The sequence below is a fragment of the Dromiciops gliroides genome, chromosome 4 (assembly GCF_019393635.1).
Source record: "Dromiciops gliroides isolate mDroGli1 chromosome 4, mDroGli1.pri, whole genome shotgun sequence".
NCBI lineage: Eukaryota > Metazoa > Chordata > Mammalia > Microbiotheria > Microbiotheriidae > Dromiciops > Dromiciops gliroides.
In genome coordinates this window covers 220,436,064-220,452,548 of record NC_057864.1, presented here as the reverse complement: position 1 = coordinate 220,452,548, position 16,485 = coordinate 220,436,064, and the positions used below count along the sequence as shown (strand labels likewise).

At 38.7% G+C, this 16,485-nt stretch overlaps 1 protein-coding gene across 1 annotated transcript in view; it reads right to left on the bottom strand.

The window, feature by feature from the left end:
* DNAH17 (dynein axonemal heavy chain 17) overlaps window positions 1–16,485 on the bottom strand; it is a 241,515-nt gene that overhangs the window by 80,612 nt on the left and 144,418 nt on the right. Inside the window, exons 51-55 of the mRNA XM_043962383.1 lie at window positions 12,223–12,384; window positions 9,206–9,370; window positions 8,846–9,037; window positions 5,939–6,205; window positions 209–370 (exon numbers count right to left, since the gene is read on the bottom strand). Of these exons, the coding sequence (XP_043818318.1) occupies window positions 209–370; window positions 5,939–6,205; window positions 8,846–9,037; window positions 9,206–9,370; window positions 12,223–12,384 (948 nt within the window). The remainder of the gene's footprint in view (window positions 1–208; window positions 371–5,938; window positions 6,206–8,845; window positions 9,038–9,205; window positions 9,371–12,222; window positions 12,385–16,485) is intronic.

Below are 16,485 nucleotides of genomic sequence, written 5' to 3'. Positions count from 1 at the left end.
AAGTAGAACAAAATGTAGGGTGGTTGTATTGTTTTATCTTTGTAGCAAATATTTTGCTGATAAGGACAAAGAGAGGAATAACTTGTGAAGACAGAGTAGTAAATGCAGATTATGTGGAAGAATTCTTTAATAATAGCCTTTAACTAGCAAGCTTTGCAACTGATATAAGTGATAGTGACAGGCAAAACCAACTGGTTGATTTGCTAACCTCAATTCCCTCCGTTTCCTCTAAGAATCTAGCGCTGACAGATACCAAGGCATCTTCAGGCCATTCGTGGAACCAGTTGATAGCTGTACAGTTGACCACAGCTGGGAATTTTCGGGCTCGCACCCGAAGTGTAGAGCCCACAGGAGAGAAACACAGGATAACCTAGATGGACGACACAGATATAACGGATTCAAGTGAGGAAACAATAAATCATATATCAGCTTTTTAAAACCTCATTTTGAAAGAACAGGAGCATATGTGGACCACTGTTTGTGAAAATGACAATGAGTGCTAGTCTTCATTCAGCATTAGAGACATATCTGCGACATCCTACTAGTTTCACTGGTATTATGTGTGTGTGATTGAGTGAAGTTATATACTCATACCATTGTTCTGGTGGCAGCAACATTAACCTTTGACTGGGGAGGGAATGGGCAATAGACAGGTAGCTGTCTACTAATAGATCAAAGGAGATGAGGAAGACTCTTGAGAAAGAAGGGAGAATGGGATCAATGTTCCCACCTGAGACAAGAGAACACTTTTGGAGGGTATAGACTTACTAGCAATGTGCTTAGTCCTTGAAAACTTAGTATCTTAGCCTTGGGATTTTCTCAACTTGCTTTGAGAAGATTGATCATATTATTCCTAAGAAATGACCAATTCGTTCAATAAACATGTATTAAGCACCTACTATATGCAAAGCACTGTTTCACTCTAGTGATAGAGACAAAATGAAAAAAAAGGACCTTATTGCTTTCTATTTTATCATAGAAAAATTACATTCTACTTATGAAATACATGTAATGTACAAGACACTATGATTGCAGTTTACTTTCCCTTACTCTATTTTCATTTTTTGTTTTCATAGGATTTTTAGTTCCAAATTTTTCTCCCAACCTCCCTTCCCTCCCTCCTCCCTAAGACAGAAAGCAATCTAATATAGGTTATATATGTGCAATCTCATTAAACATATTTCTGCATTAGTCATATTGTGAAAGAAGAATCAGAGCACCTCAAAAAAGAAGGAAAAAACCCAGCCCTAAAGTAGAAACAGTATGGTTCAATCTGCATTCATAAACCATAGTTCTTTTTTCTGGATGTTGAGAACACTTTCTATCATGAAGTTCTGTGAAATTGTTTTGGACCATTGCATTGCTAAAAAGAGCCAAGTCTATCACCATTGCTTATCACACAATGTTGCTGTTACTGTGTACAGTGTTCTCCTGGTTCTGCTTCTCTCAATCAGCATCAGTTCATGTAAGTCCTTCCAGGTTTCTCTGAACTCTTCCTGCTCATCATTACTTTTCACATTGATTTTTTAAAACTTTGTGTTCTAAATTTTCTTTCTCCCTCCCTCCTTGACACTCCCTATGAAACCCGGCAATTCATTATAAGTCATACATGTGCAGTTATGCAAAACATCTTCTCATTAGTCAGGTTGTGAAAGAAAATAGACAAAATACCTTTAGAAAGAGGAGCTAACACATAAAATTATACTTCAATCTGTATTCAGATACCATCAGTTCTTCCTCTGTTGATGGTTTGCATTTTTCATACATACTTCTGATATCATCTTGCTCATCATTTCTTTCACAGTTACTATTTTTGTTTTGTTTTTGTTTTTGTTTTTGTTTTTAGTGAGGCAATTGGGATTAAGTGACTTGCCTAGGGTCACACAGCTAGTAAGTGTTAAGCGTCTGAGGCCGGATTTGAACTCAGGTACTCCGGACTCCAGGGCCAGTGCTCTATCCACTGCACCATCTAGCTGCCCCCACAGTTACTATTGCTAACTCTAGTACCCTCCATCCCATTCCCTCCTCTTGATATTTACTCCGTTTTCTATCTTCTTTCACCCTATCCCTCCTCAAAAGTGTTTTGCTTTTTACTACTCCTCTCCCAATCTGCCTTCCATTTCTTTATATCTCTCCCCAACCCCCATCTCCTTCCCCTCCCACTTTCCCTCAAGGCACAATATATTACTATATCCTCTTGAGTGTGTATGTTATTCCCTTTTTGAGCCAATTCTTATGAGAATAAAGTTCACTTACTCCCCTGCTCCTTCCCCATCTTCCCCTCCACTTCATAAGCTTTTTCTTGTTTCTTTTATGTGAGCTACTTTTCCCCAGTCCACCTCTCCCTTTCCCTTTCTTCCAGGGCATTCCTCTTGCCCCTTAACTTTATTTTGAAGATATCGTCATGGGTCGGCTAGGTGACACAGTGGACAAAGCACCAGCCCTGGACCCAGGAGGCCCCGAGCCCATATCCAGCCCCAGACATAAGCCTCCCCACCCTGCCTGCCCCACAAAAAAAACAAGGATAAACAAAAAATAAATGCTTTACAGATATCATCCCTTCATATTCAATTCACACCTGTGCCCTCTAAGTATATTCCTTTCAGCTGCCCTAATACTGAGAAAGATCTTATGAGTTAGAAAAATTTTCTATTCCGTTCAGGTCTTTTCATCACAAATTCTATTTTCATTTCCAAACACATTTTAGAATTCTAGTTTAATTTATGTCATCAACATTAAAGGATTAATAATGTTGAAAATCCAGACTCATCTGAGTTCTACCTATCATAAGGCATATACAAAATGGGTTGTTTTTTTTCCTGGTGCTTGAGTATCTTTAACAAGTTGAAAGCATAAAATACTTTTGTTACTTATGTCTCCACATAGATGTAGTATTATTCTATTCTATTATCATTCTATTACTATTATATTATTGTCCATATAGATATAGTACCCCTTTTAGGATATACTCCAACTTGTGCTCATGGATCTGGTCTTTCAGACATGTCTACCCCAGGCTGAAGGTACTCTGTGAGTCTGCACCCCTAAAATGCAGGCCCTCTCCAATGGATTTATCTTTAGTAGTTAGCCAGTGACACAATTACATCAAGGTGAAAACATTTACTAAAATGGCATAGTAAGGTGCAAACAATTTCCAGTAAACCCAAATAAAACTCTCCTACAACCACACAGCATCAGTAGGAAAGAATGTATACACCTCAAGTTCACTAGTATAGAGACCTGCCCATGGAGAACGTCTATATAGCCAAGGCAACTCACCCCTCCACCCCCTGTAGGGCCCAGATTTTTTTTTCTCTTCTCATGGTGTCCTTATACTGTCCCTCTTGAGAAGAGCATCTCTGCTAGGCAGGCTGTTTCTTCTTCACAGTTCAGTTGTGCTCTATAGCTCTCTGCTCCAGTGTCCTACTACCTGTAGATATGTCCATGTCATTCCTATACTGAAAAAACTAATTTAATCTCTCCATCCTCACTAGCTATTATCTCATATCTCTCCTCCCTTTTTTGACTAAATCTAAGAAGGCCAGCTACAATAGGTACCTCCAATTCTTTTCCTTTCACTTTCTCTCTCTCTCTTTTTTTTTTTTTTAGTGAGGCAATTGGGGTTAAGTGACTTGCCCAGGGTCACACAGCTAGAAAGTGTCATGTGTCTGAGGCCGGATTTGAACTCAGGTACTCCTGACTCCAGGGCCGGTGCTCTATCCACTGCACCACCTAGCTGCCCCTTTTTAAAATTCTGAATAGAATTTTATTTTCCAAAATATATGTAAAAACAAAATTTTAACATCAATTAAAAAAAAAAAACCTTTGTGTTCCAACTTCTCTTCCCCCCTCCATTCCCACCCCCCACCCACAAGAACTCAATCAATTCCAAATAAGTTATATATGAGTAGTCATGGAAAAATTCCCATATTAGCTAGTTGTGAGAGAAAACAGTCAAAAAAATCAAAACTTCAGATTAAGGAATTGTCAAAGAGGAAATGAAAAAGAAATTTAAAAATGTGTTTCCATCTGTTTTCAGATACTATCAGTTCTTTCTCTGCAGATGGGCTACAATCTTCATAAGTTCCTCAGGGTTACATTGGATCATAGTCTGGCTTTTAACCTCATCATTCATCCAAAGCTGCTCTCTCCAAAGTTACTTCGTGTTGTTGTTGTTGCTGCTGTTGTTATTCAGTTGTTCAGCTGTGTCCCACTCTTCATGATCCCATGGACCATAGTACACCAGGCCCCTCTATCCTCCACTATCTCTCAAAGTCCATCCAAGTTTGTGTTCATTGTTTCTATGACACTATCTATCCATCTCATCCTCTGCCATCCCCTTTTCTTTTTGCCTTCAATCTTTCCCAACATCAGGACCTTTTCCAATGAGTCCCAGTCTTCTCCTTATGTGGCCAAAGTATTTAACTTTGGCTTCAGTATTTGACCATTGAATTTGACCATTTGACTCCATTGAATAGCCTGAATTAATTTCTCTAAATATCTCCTTGCTATCCAAGGGACTCCCAAAAGTCTTCTCCAAAGTTACTATTGATTTATTAATTACCAAATATAGTGGAGTTTTTGCAATCCTCATCCTTCTTGACCTCTCTGTAGCCTTTGCCACCGTCGATCACCCTCTTCTCCCGAATGGTCTCTTCTCTTAGTTTTTTGTGATACTCTTTCCTATACTCATTCCTGCCTATCTGATACTCCTTAGTGTCCTGTGTTGGATCTTCATTCAGACCACACTCAATAACAAAGGGTGTCCCTCAGAGCTGTGTCCTGGGCATTCTTCTCATCTCCATCTACATTATTTCACTTGGTGATCTCAAAATCAGCTCCCATGGACTCAATTGTCATCTCTATGCTGATGATTTTCATATCTACTTAGGCAACTCTAATCTCCACTGACTTGCATCTCCACCTGTTTACTGGACATTTCAAACCAGATGTCCAGTGTCCCAAACTGAACTTATTTTTTCCCTCCAAACCTTCTTTTCCCTTAATTTCCTTATTGCTATTGAGAGTTTGACCCTCCACCCAGTCCTTCAGGATCACAACCTCGGTATTGCCCTTGACTCTTTCTTAACCACCCCTCCCCTACCTGCATATCCAATCTATTGCCAATGACTATTTTACCTTTGGAATATTTCTTGAATATACCCCCTTATTTCCTCTAACACTGCTACTGTTCTGGTGTAAGCCCTCATCACCTCATGCTCTGACTATTTCAAGAGCCTTCTGGTTGGTTTCACTGACAGAAGTCTCACTCTACTTCAGTCCATCTTCTACTCAGATGCCTCACTTTTGTCTTCCTAAAGTGTAGGTCTGACCACATAAGCCCTGAGTAGAGACTCAGTAAACTCTAGTGGATCCCTAACACCTCCAGGACAATATCAGATTCTCTAGTTGGTGGTCAAATCCTTTTATAACTTTCCACCTTTTCATTCTTCTTTTTAAAAAATTCTCCTTTCTATAGTCTTGTTACATGTTGCTTAACCCTAAGTACTCTGCAATCTGGGGCAGCTAAGTGGCACAGTGGATAAAGTACTAGGCTTGGAGTCAGGCAGACTCTTCTTCCTGAGTTCAAATTAGGGAAAATCACTTAATCCTGTTTGCTTCAGTTTCCTTATCTATAAAATGAGCTAGAGAAGGAAATGGGAAACCACTCTATCTTTGCCAAGGAAACCCCAAATGGAGTCATGAAGAGTCACACACAACTGTAACAATTGAACAACAACAAACCAATAACAATTCTATAATTCAGTTGAGATATCTATGTGAAAAATCAATTCCCCTGGCCCCCACTATAGATAATTTAAATTAGTTAAAAAACAGGACACAAAACCACCCACTGAACAAATGTATAAAAAACTAGAAAACAACATGTCACCAATTCTAATTCTCAATGGATATGCAGAATTTAAGGGATTCGTACCTTGAGTTGTCTACGCACTTTATCAATGAAAAATTTCCAACAATTTTCCCGTGTGTCTGGAATGCCAAGACCTTTGACTTGTGGTCTCATAGAAGAGATGATGTTCTCCACTTCATCATCCTGAAAGAGACCTGGGATCTCTCCTGATGCCAGCAAGTCATTGATCAACACCAGGAATTGTTCTTCAGCCACTTGTGAATCAGTCATTAGGAATACCGTGGGCAAGTTCTTCACTGCAGATTTTAGGTACTGAGCAGCCAGATCCATCTAGAATGAATGACAGAGACAATGGACAATTTGACAAAGATTTTTCCACTGAGAAATCTCTATTCTACAGTTTCATTATAGCTGACTTTTTCTTCTCTAGGGAGTCTTCAAAGTGAGAGTAGGCATACATATCTCTATTGAAGCAAACGAGATGGAGGTGATCACTTTTCCATACAAAGAGGAATAGCAGCAAGTGTTAGGTTGACTTGGGGATAAGATACACTCTAAAGAAAGCTGAATAAGGTGCTGGGAGAATTAGCAGATAGCTAATATGTAGAATTTAGCCTGGATGGCTGTCTTGAACTAATTCCAAGAAAGAGGGAGGGAGGCATCATAGGCAGGTGAATAGAGTAATGAGATAGAGGGAAAGGCAGCAGAGTTAACACTTTAGTTTAAGTTACCATCTCTTTGGGGTTCTCACATTGTTAATTTAGAAAATGGGTATAGTAGCTTCCTGCTATTATATCCGCTAAGCACCTCAAATACACCATGTTCTAAATGGAATTTATGACTACCGCTACCTGATTGGCATTTATATATTGCTTTAAAATTTACTGAGTTTTACAAATGTTATCTCACTTGAGTCTTACAATACTCTTGTGAATAAGTGAATGAAGGAATGAAAAAGTATTTATTAAGTGTTTACTATGTGCAAAGTACTGAGCATACAAATAGACAAATAGTCTCTGCTCTCAAGGAGTTCATACTTTGGTTGGGGAGACAATACATACAGGGATGTGTTGGAGAAGCCCAGGAGACCTTGGGGAGCATCAACAAGTCAGATGGCAGGCCCAGGGTTTTAGACATGATAGAGTCCTAGTAGTCCTCCATTTTACCAGAATCACTGTAATTATTGACTCCCTACTCACCTAAGTGGTGTGAATAGTCATATCTTTTTGTTTCCTTTTTTGGGGGGGGGGCAATGAGGGTTAAGTGACTTGCCCAGGGTCACACAGCTATTAAGTGTCAAGTGTCTGAGGTCAGATTTGAACTCAGGTCCTCCTGAATTCAGGGCTGGTTCTCTATCCACTGTGCCACCTAGCTATAGGTATATAAAAGTATATACTTTTACAATATGATCTTTTAATTCTTAAATAGTAAAGTGAATGGCATCTTACAGCCTAGCTTCTTAAACTGTGGGTCATGACCCCATATGGGGTCACATAACTGAATGTGGGGGTCACAAAAGTTTGACAACATTAAAAAGTTATGTATACCTATTTTATATACATATATACCCAGGGTCATGTAAAAATTTCTTGCGTGTAAAGGGTCATAAGAGGAAAAAGTTTAAGAAGCCCTGTCTTCCAGTATACATGTGCCCATTGCACGCTAAACTTTGAACTGCCTAAATTAAACCTAATTTAGGTGTGGCCCACAATAACCTCCACCTTTTCTCTGCTTTTGTTCATATGGGAATCCTATACTCTGTGTGTGTGTGCATGCATGTGCACATGCACATGTGCATGTATGTGATAAAAAATTGCTGTCTAGGACTCCAATATTCAATAAACACTAATGGGGGTGTGTGTGATCTCTTTAAGTTACAAGAGAGGCATACTTAATGCATATAGAGCTATAAATACATTGTTGTTCATCAATGAAAATATACAAATAATCATCTACCCAAAGGAAACAGACAAATGTTGGCAATATCTACATAATCAAAGAAAAGCAGAGGGTCCAGTATTTTTTGGAGAATATGATACAGGAGACATAACATTTCTGATGAGAAGGGCACCGCTGGATTTTCTTTGGTATAGTTTATATGTACTTATCAGCCTACATGTCCCCCACCCTCTTCTTTTTCTCTTCTCTAATAGAATGTAATTTCCTTGAAGGCAGGGATTGTTTTCATTGTTGCTGTTGTTTGTTTATTTATTTGTCTTTGTATCTCTGGTGCCTAGCACAGTGGCTTGCACATAGTAGGTATTTAATAAATACCTTGTTGAGATTGAAATGAATTAATTTATGTGAGTTGACTGTGCTAAATTAACTGGCTATTGCAACATTCTATTTAGATTTGGCTGTGCAGGCATAGACTAGTTATAATGCTTCCATTTTCCTATCTTTCAAAAAACTATGGGTGAAGTCTAGACATTAATGCCTTTCATATTCTTTGTTCTTTTGTTTCTCTAGACTTTTTTGAGCAGCAGCACAGCATAAGGCAAAAAGCATAGGACATGGGATGCTATGTCCTAGGTTGGAGTCCCAATTTGGATACTCAACATATATTTGACCTTGTGCAATTTACTTAATGTCTCATCCTCAGTTTTATCAGTTGTAAAATGAAAATAATATCTGTCCTTTCATCCTACAGGGTTGTTAAGGGGGAAATTTGTAGTCAGCATTAAAACTCTCTGTATATATGAGTTGTTACTATTCATTATTTTTCTTACCTTGCTTTGTCAGTTAGATTTTCCTTAAGATCCAACCTCAAGGGGGCAGCTAGAGGGCGCAGTGGTTAAAGCACCGGCCCTGGATTCAGGAGTACCTGAGTTCAAATCCGGCCTCAGACACTTGACACTTACTAGCTGTGTGACCCTGGGCAAGTCACTTAACCCCCATTGTCTGCAACCCCCCCCCCCCAAAAAAAAGATCCAACCTCAAGAAGTAGTTTGACAAAAAGTCGTTTCTTACCTTCAGATCTGGGATTGCATATCCCTTTTTCAGGGTAATCTGAAATACATCCAGGGCGCTAATAAATGCAGCCAACCGGGAAAGACTTTGCTTCCCACTGCCTCCTACTCCCACCAGCAAGGCATTCCCACGGGGAGACTCTAAGATGCGATTAATTCTACAAATATGAGCCACCGCATCTTCAAATAGCACCTAAAGAGACCAGGAATATGCCTTAATATTTTACAATAACATAATTATTCATCTCTATAAACTGAACTATGTCAAAATAAAAACCAAGAACTATATTTGTAAATTGTGAAGCAAAAAATGGTATTTCTAAATAATAGTTTGTTTCCCACTGACTCCAGCACTGCTCACCAAATTCATGACCGCGTTGACTTCATTATAGCTGTCTAAAGCATCCACCAGTAGCTTATTCAGATGTGCCACATTAGTTACCGGGCAATATTTAGGGTCTCCAATCCCTTGGGAAAAGTGGCAGTAGATATTTGGTTTGGCAAATATAAGGTCATCACCAAGTTCCTATACACATGGAGAGAGAATATTATAGGATATTCACAGTAACTTAGGTGCTCAACATCAGTCTCCCATGCTGGGGCTACTTCCACAAAGAACTAAAAAACTCCAAAATGCCTGGCCACAAGGCAGAATTTCCAGGGTCTCAGGTCACAACAGCATCTTCCTCCCACTTCTCAAATGTTAAGGCACTCCATAAGTTCTTGGCCAAATAAATTGTTAATTCCTCAGTAGAGTTATTTTACCCTGTCCACATCAGTGAGGAGCTTTCAGTATAATAGGAAAAAGTGTAAGGAAAGCCAGTAGCACACCAACAGGACATATTCCAGTTGAACAGGAGTTTTTTTGGGGGTCAGTCATGGAATATTTCTCATTTTACTGGGGCCTAACACAATGCCATGAATTAATAAAAGTCTATTGCCCTGGACTGGGGATTTTCCAACTTGATAATGGGACAGATTTTACATGAATCTAGTGGTTGCTAATTATGGATTTGCTAGTTGTTAGTTATGTGATCTTGGAGAAACTACTCAGCAACTCTGACCCATATCTTCTGTATCTATTTCACAGGCTTTTTTATAAGGAATAAACAAGATCATGGTTTTGAAATCACTTTGTAAGTTCTAAAGAGACTTTGTAAGTTCTAAAGAGTAGGAGTCATCCTTATGAATATAACAACAAAAATACTAACATTCTGCTCTGATGTCTATTGTGGCATGAAGCTAACCCTAGCTTCTTGAAAGCTATCCCTTGCAGAGTACAAATTTTGGCAGGTCCCACCAAGCTGGAAATTTGTCCAGTGACAAATTACACATCTCTTGCCTGAGGAGCAGCTTAAGCAAGTTTGAAAAGGTTCATTGCCAGGTTGGCTGCAGGGAGATAACATTTTTGTCCACTGCAACTCTAAAAGACCAAATTGCAGAGAAATTATTTTACTAATTTCACAGAGAATTAGAAGTAACTTAGAAGCCATCTCATCTAACTGATACACAAAAGGAACCCTCACTATACCATATGCAACAAGTGGCCATCCAGCCTTTGCATGAAGGTTGCCAAGGAGGAGGGAAACATTCTTCTTCTCAAGGGAGGTCATTCCACTTTTGGATTGCTCTAAATTATTAGAAAGTCTTCTCACATAAAATCTAAACTGGACTTTTTATCTATTGCTCATGGTTCTGCTTTCAGTCAACAAGCATTTATTAAGTACCTACTATGTACCAAATGGACAGCTAAGTGGCTCAGTGGATAGAGTGCTGGGCTTGGAGTCAGGAAGACTCATCTTTCTGAGTTTAAATCTGGCTCCAGATGCTTACTAGCTGTGTGACCCTGGGCATTTAAATCACTTAATCCTGTTTGCCTCAGTTTTCTCATCTATAAAACGAACTGAAGAAGGAAATGACAAACCACTCCTGTATCTTTGCTAAGAAAACCCAAAATGTGGTCACGAAGAATTAGACATGACTGAAAAATGACTGCACAACAAAAAAACGTACCAGGTACTGTGCTAAGTGCAAACAAATCTAATCCAGCCCTCACATGATAGCCCTTTAAAATCTTGAAGACAATTGTCATGTCTCCCCTGAGATTTCTCTCCTCTAGGCTAAACACCCTTGAGTCCTTGAATTGGTCATGGCCCAGAACTGAACATAGAACTCTACATGAGATCTGCAGAGGGACCATTACCTCCCTAGCCTTGTAAACTATGTCATGTAAACGAATTCCTGTAAACTATGTCTCTCTTGATAAAATCCAAGGTTGTGTTAACTTTTTTTAGCAGCTATTTCACATGGCTGCTTCATACATTAAAACCCCAAGATATTTTTCAGAATCATTGGTGTCTAATTATGCCTGCCCCATCTTTTATCTTTGAACTTGTTTTTGTTTTTTTGTGCTCAAATGAAAGACTTCATATTTATCCCTTTTGCATTTCCCCTTATTAGATTCAGCCCAATGCTCTAACCTGTCAAGATCCTTTTGGATATGAGCTCAGTCACCTGTTGTGTTAGCTATACTGCCCAGCTTTCTGTAGCTTCAGATTTGATGGGCATGCCATTTATACTATTATCCAGATCACTGATAAAAATATTCCTGGCCCATACCACAGTGGAACTTTTACCACACTGACTCTAGCCATCCAACTAGTTCTGAATACATCTCTTTATATTCTCATTTAATCTATCTCTTCCGCAAGAATACTATGAAACACTTTGCCAAAAGCTTTGCTAAAGTATACATAACCTATCATACCAAAACATTCCCTTCATCTGCTGTTTCGGCATTTCTGCCAAAAAGGCAAATGACATTATCTGCTATGTTCTGTACTTGATGAAGCCATGTTGATTCTCGATAATGATCTCTTCCCTTTCTAGATGTTTTACAACCATTTCTTTAATGATCCATTCTAGAATATTTGTAGGAATGGAAGAGAGGTTCAGCTTTTTTGCAGACTCCATTCTCTTTCCCTTTTTGAAAACTGGGACATTTGTCTTTCTCCAATATTATGGTATATGCCTCATATTTTCCACAGTCACTGACAATGGCTCAGCAATCACATCTGACAGTTTTTTCAGTAAACAAAGTACTGGTAACCAGATGTAGTTCATCTGGGTCAGATGACTGGGATTCTTCATGGACCATTCAGTGTTTTCTTAGTATCTCCTTACTTTTCTTGAGTATGCAGAGAAACTTCTCCTTCATATACATACCTGTTTCCTAAAGTCATTAACTGGGACCCTTTTGGATTTTTTTGAACATACTCAAGCTGTAGGAGACCTAGAACCACCCATCCCACTTAGAAGCCACCCAGCTCTGGTGTAGATACTCTGGGTTGAGCAGTGGAAACCAGTACTATAACTTACCTCAAAGTATTTCTTGGTAGAAGTTACAGTGAGTTTATGTAATAAGCTTTTGTCTTTATCATCAATGAGTTTATCCCCATATACCCGTTCAGCTTCATGTAGCCATAGCCGTACGAGGTCAACAGGGGTTCTGAGGATTTCTGCTGTAGAAAACAAGAGTCCCTGCCAAGCACAAACTAGTCACTGTGGGCTCCTTGGCCTTGAGAGAGAAGTCAATTAAGATACACAGTTCATTGATCATAGGTCTAAAGCTGGGAGAGAGCTCAAGAAGACATCCAGTTCAGGCTCTTCATTTTACATGAAGAAATTGAAGCTCAGGGAGGTGAATTTTTTTGTGCTGATCACACAGACATTATATATCCGAAACAGGATTTGAAACCTATACAGAATCGAATTCTTTTTTGTTGTTGTTCTGCTGTGGGTATGGAAATGCTCTTTTATGGGGTGGAGGTTCAAAAAATTTAAAGATCATGTTGATTGCCCGACATAGTGAGTGGTGTTATGACCATCATTCCATTTGCTCATCATGAAGACCAGATGGTGATGGAGCATCATAGAGAGCAGACAGGACAATTATTATCATTCTTTTTTGACATAAGAGAAAAAAGACTTGGGGATCAGGTTTAGGGGCAGGGTTGGTACAACACAAAGAAGTAGGAACAATAAAACTATTTCTCAATTTATGGTAAATCCTGGTCTTCAGGACTAGCCATGGGACATTTCCCCACTGTTCTTAGACCCTTCCTTGTTTTGGTGTCTTTTTTCTAGTCTTGGCCTTGACATGAATTCAGTTCTCATTCTATTGTCATAGACTTGACTGAGCAGAGCTGCCATTTTTAGCTCTCCAGAGCTTCCTTCTCTAACCTGTGACCTGGGATAGTATCATAAGAACATACATCTAGAATTGGAAGGAACCTCAGACATCAGCAATTACAATCTACCCATTTTACAGATGAGGAAAAATAAGGCCCAGAGAAGTTAATAGACTTACCCAAGTGACAAGGTTAGAAACAAGATTTGAACCCAGAGCTTCTGGTTCCACACTCAATATGCTTTCCATTATACTACTCTAGGAGACTAAGACCTAAATGGGGATTTATCTTCCACTGTCAATCTTGGGATACTTCATCTTCAACCCCCTAGCAAAGCCTCTCCTAAATCCCAGTTCCCAACTTTGCATAAGAAATAGCTGTTCCAAAAAAGATCTATTTGTACAAAAATGATTATAGCAGCTCTTTTTGTGGTGGCTAAGAACTGGAAATCAAAGGAATGCCCATCAACTGGGGAATGGCTAAACAAACTGTGGTATATGTTGGTGATAGAATATTCTTGTGCTATAAGAAATGACAAGCAGGATGACTTCAGAAAGGCCTGGAAAGACATGTATGAAATGATATATAGTGAAGTGAGCAGAACCAAGAGAACATTGTGCACAGAAACAGCAATGTTGTTTGATTAAGAACTGTGAATGACTTGACTATTCTCAACAATACAATGATCCAAGACAATCCCAAAGGACTATTGATGAAATATACTATCCACCTCCAAAGAAAGAACTGATAATGATGAAACAGACTGAAGCATGCTATTTTTCACTTTCTTTCATTTTTTTCTTTTAATCAAGTTTTCTTGTACAAAATGACAAATATGGTCATGTTTTACATAATCATACATGTATAACCCATATATGATAGTTTTGTTTTGTTTTATTTTGTTTAGTGAGGCAATTGGGGTTAAGTGACTTGCCCAGGGTCACACAGCTAGTAAGTGTTAAGTGTCTGAGGCCAGATTTGAACTCAGGTACTCCTGACTCCAGGGCTGGTGCTCTATCCACTGCACCATCTAGCTGCCCCCATATATGATAGTTTGGGAATTGGGGAAGGAAGGAAAGAGGAATAAAAATTGGAACCCAAAATTATAAATAAAAATGTTTGTTTTTAAAAATTTTTTTAAAAGAAACTATTCCACTGTAAAAAAAATAGCTCTTCCCTCTCGGTGCCAAAGTCATCACCCAATAAATTTTGGAACCGTCACTATGTTTTTCCTCAGGAGATCTCCAAACTCCGGCCCCATTGGAACCTATAACCCTCTCTTTTTGCCTCTGCTGAAAATCAGCCCTGCCTCCCAAGTCTAGGGTTCCCCTTCCACCACACTATTTTACATCATGTCTCTTAATAGATAGATCTGGGGGACTTTCCCTGCAAGGCTGAGTGAAAGTATCATCAGAAGGAACAGCAAAGAAGATATATTTTCTAGCTATGGATAAGAGAAGAGTTTTTGACTAAAGGAGAGTTTAAGGACATCATGGGAGATAATATGGACAATTTTGACTATGAAATAAAAACTTTTGCAAAAACAAAACCAATCCATCTAAAATTAGAAAGGAAAGGATTAACTGAGAGAAAACAAATCTTTTCTAGTTTCTCTGATAAAGATGTGATATCCAAGATATACAGGGAACCAACTCAAATATATAAGAAAAAGAGCCATTCCCCAATAAATAAATGGCCAGAAGATGTGAATAGTATATTCTCTAAAGAAGAAAAACAAAAATGCTCCAAATCACTAATAATAATAATAAAGGAAAAAGCCAATTAAAATAACCCTGAGGTTTTACCTCATATTCATCAAGTTGTCAAAAAAGACAAAAAGGGGAAAATGACAGTTGTTGGAGAGGATGTGAGAGAACAGGCTAATATTTGTTGATGGAGCTATGAATTGGTCAAATTTTCCATTTAGGAGAGCAATTTAGGATGATACCCCACAAATCATTAAACTTTGTTTAGCCTTTGAAGTAGTGATACCACCACTAGACTTATTTCCTGAAGAATCAAAATAAAGAGGGAAAAGACTCATGTAAAAATATTTATAGGAGTACTTTTTGTTACAGCAAAATACTGGAAACTAAGGGGTTGCCCATCAGTTGCTGCATGACCAAATAAATTATAATATATGGACATAATGGAATATTATTGCCCAGTAATGAAAGACAAAAGGGATGAATTAAGAAAAAACATGTGAGGGCTTGTGTGAACTGATTTAGAAAAAAAGTGAGCAGAGCCAGAAGAACAATTATGTAATAACTATAATACTATAATGAAAAACAATGCTGAAAGATTTAAGAACTGTGATTAATGCAGTGACCAACCAGATTTCCAGAGGAATGATGATGAAACATGCTTTCAACCTATTGACAGAGGTGATAGACTAGGGTGAAAAACTAGACATCCATTTTTGAACATAGCTGACATAGACATTTGTATTGCTTAACTATGCTTGTTGTTTATAAGGGAAGTTTTTTTTTTTTTTAATTAGGAAGAGCGGACAACGGAGAGGAGATGATTTGTCGTTGTTCAGTCATTTCAATCATGTCTGACTCTCCATGGCCCCATTTTTTGTTTTTCTTGGCAAAGATAATGGAGTGGTTTTCCATTTCTTTCTCTAGCTCATTTTACAGATGAGAAACTGAGGCAAACAGGATGAAATGACTTGCCTGAGGTCACACAGCTAATAAGTGTCTGAGGCTGGATTTAAACTCATGAAGATAAATCTTCCTGAGTCCAAGCCCAGTGCTCTATCCACTGTACCATCTAGCTGCCCAGGAGAGATGATAGTGATGCAAAAAAAGACAAGGAAATAAATCAAGCATTTAAAAGAGTACCCAGGGGACAGCTAGGTGGTGCAGTGGATAGAGCACCAGTCCTGGAGTCAGGAATACCTGAGTTCAAATCTGGCCTCAGACACTTAACACTTACTAGCTGTGTGACCCTGGGCAAGTCACTTAAACCCAATTGCCTCACTTTAAAAAAAATACCCAGAAGCAAGTTCAAAAAGAAACATAGACAAGAAAGGCATCTTTGGGACTAATGTGCTTGAAGCACATTAGACTTCGGAAGTACATGATGTATGTGACAGGTTCACAGAACATTCTCCCCTCCCCCCACTTCTTTGATTGGTAACTACTCATATTTGCCAGTGTTTATCAAGTTCAGAATAACAAAACATACTTCATTGAAGAAAAAAAATCATCAGAGACAAGGATGAGAATATTGAATATGTAGTAAAGGAGCTGTGATTTCATCAGGTTAGGGGTTGATTTGTGTGGGAACTCCCTCCACCAATCCATCTTTGACTTAGTAGACAAGTTCTACATTGTTGCTTGAGGTTCAGAGAAGGGAACAGCTCTTCCAGTATTGTACACCTACTAAGTGTCTGAGGTGGGATTTGAATCCAGGTCTTTCTGACTCTTCTTTACTATCCAAA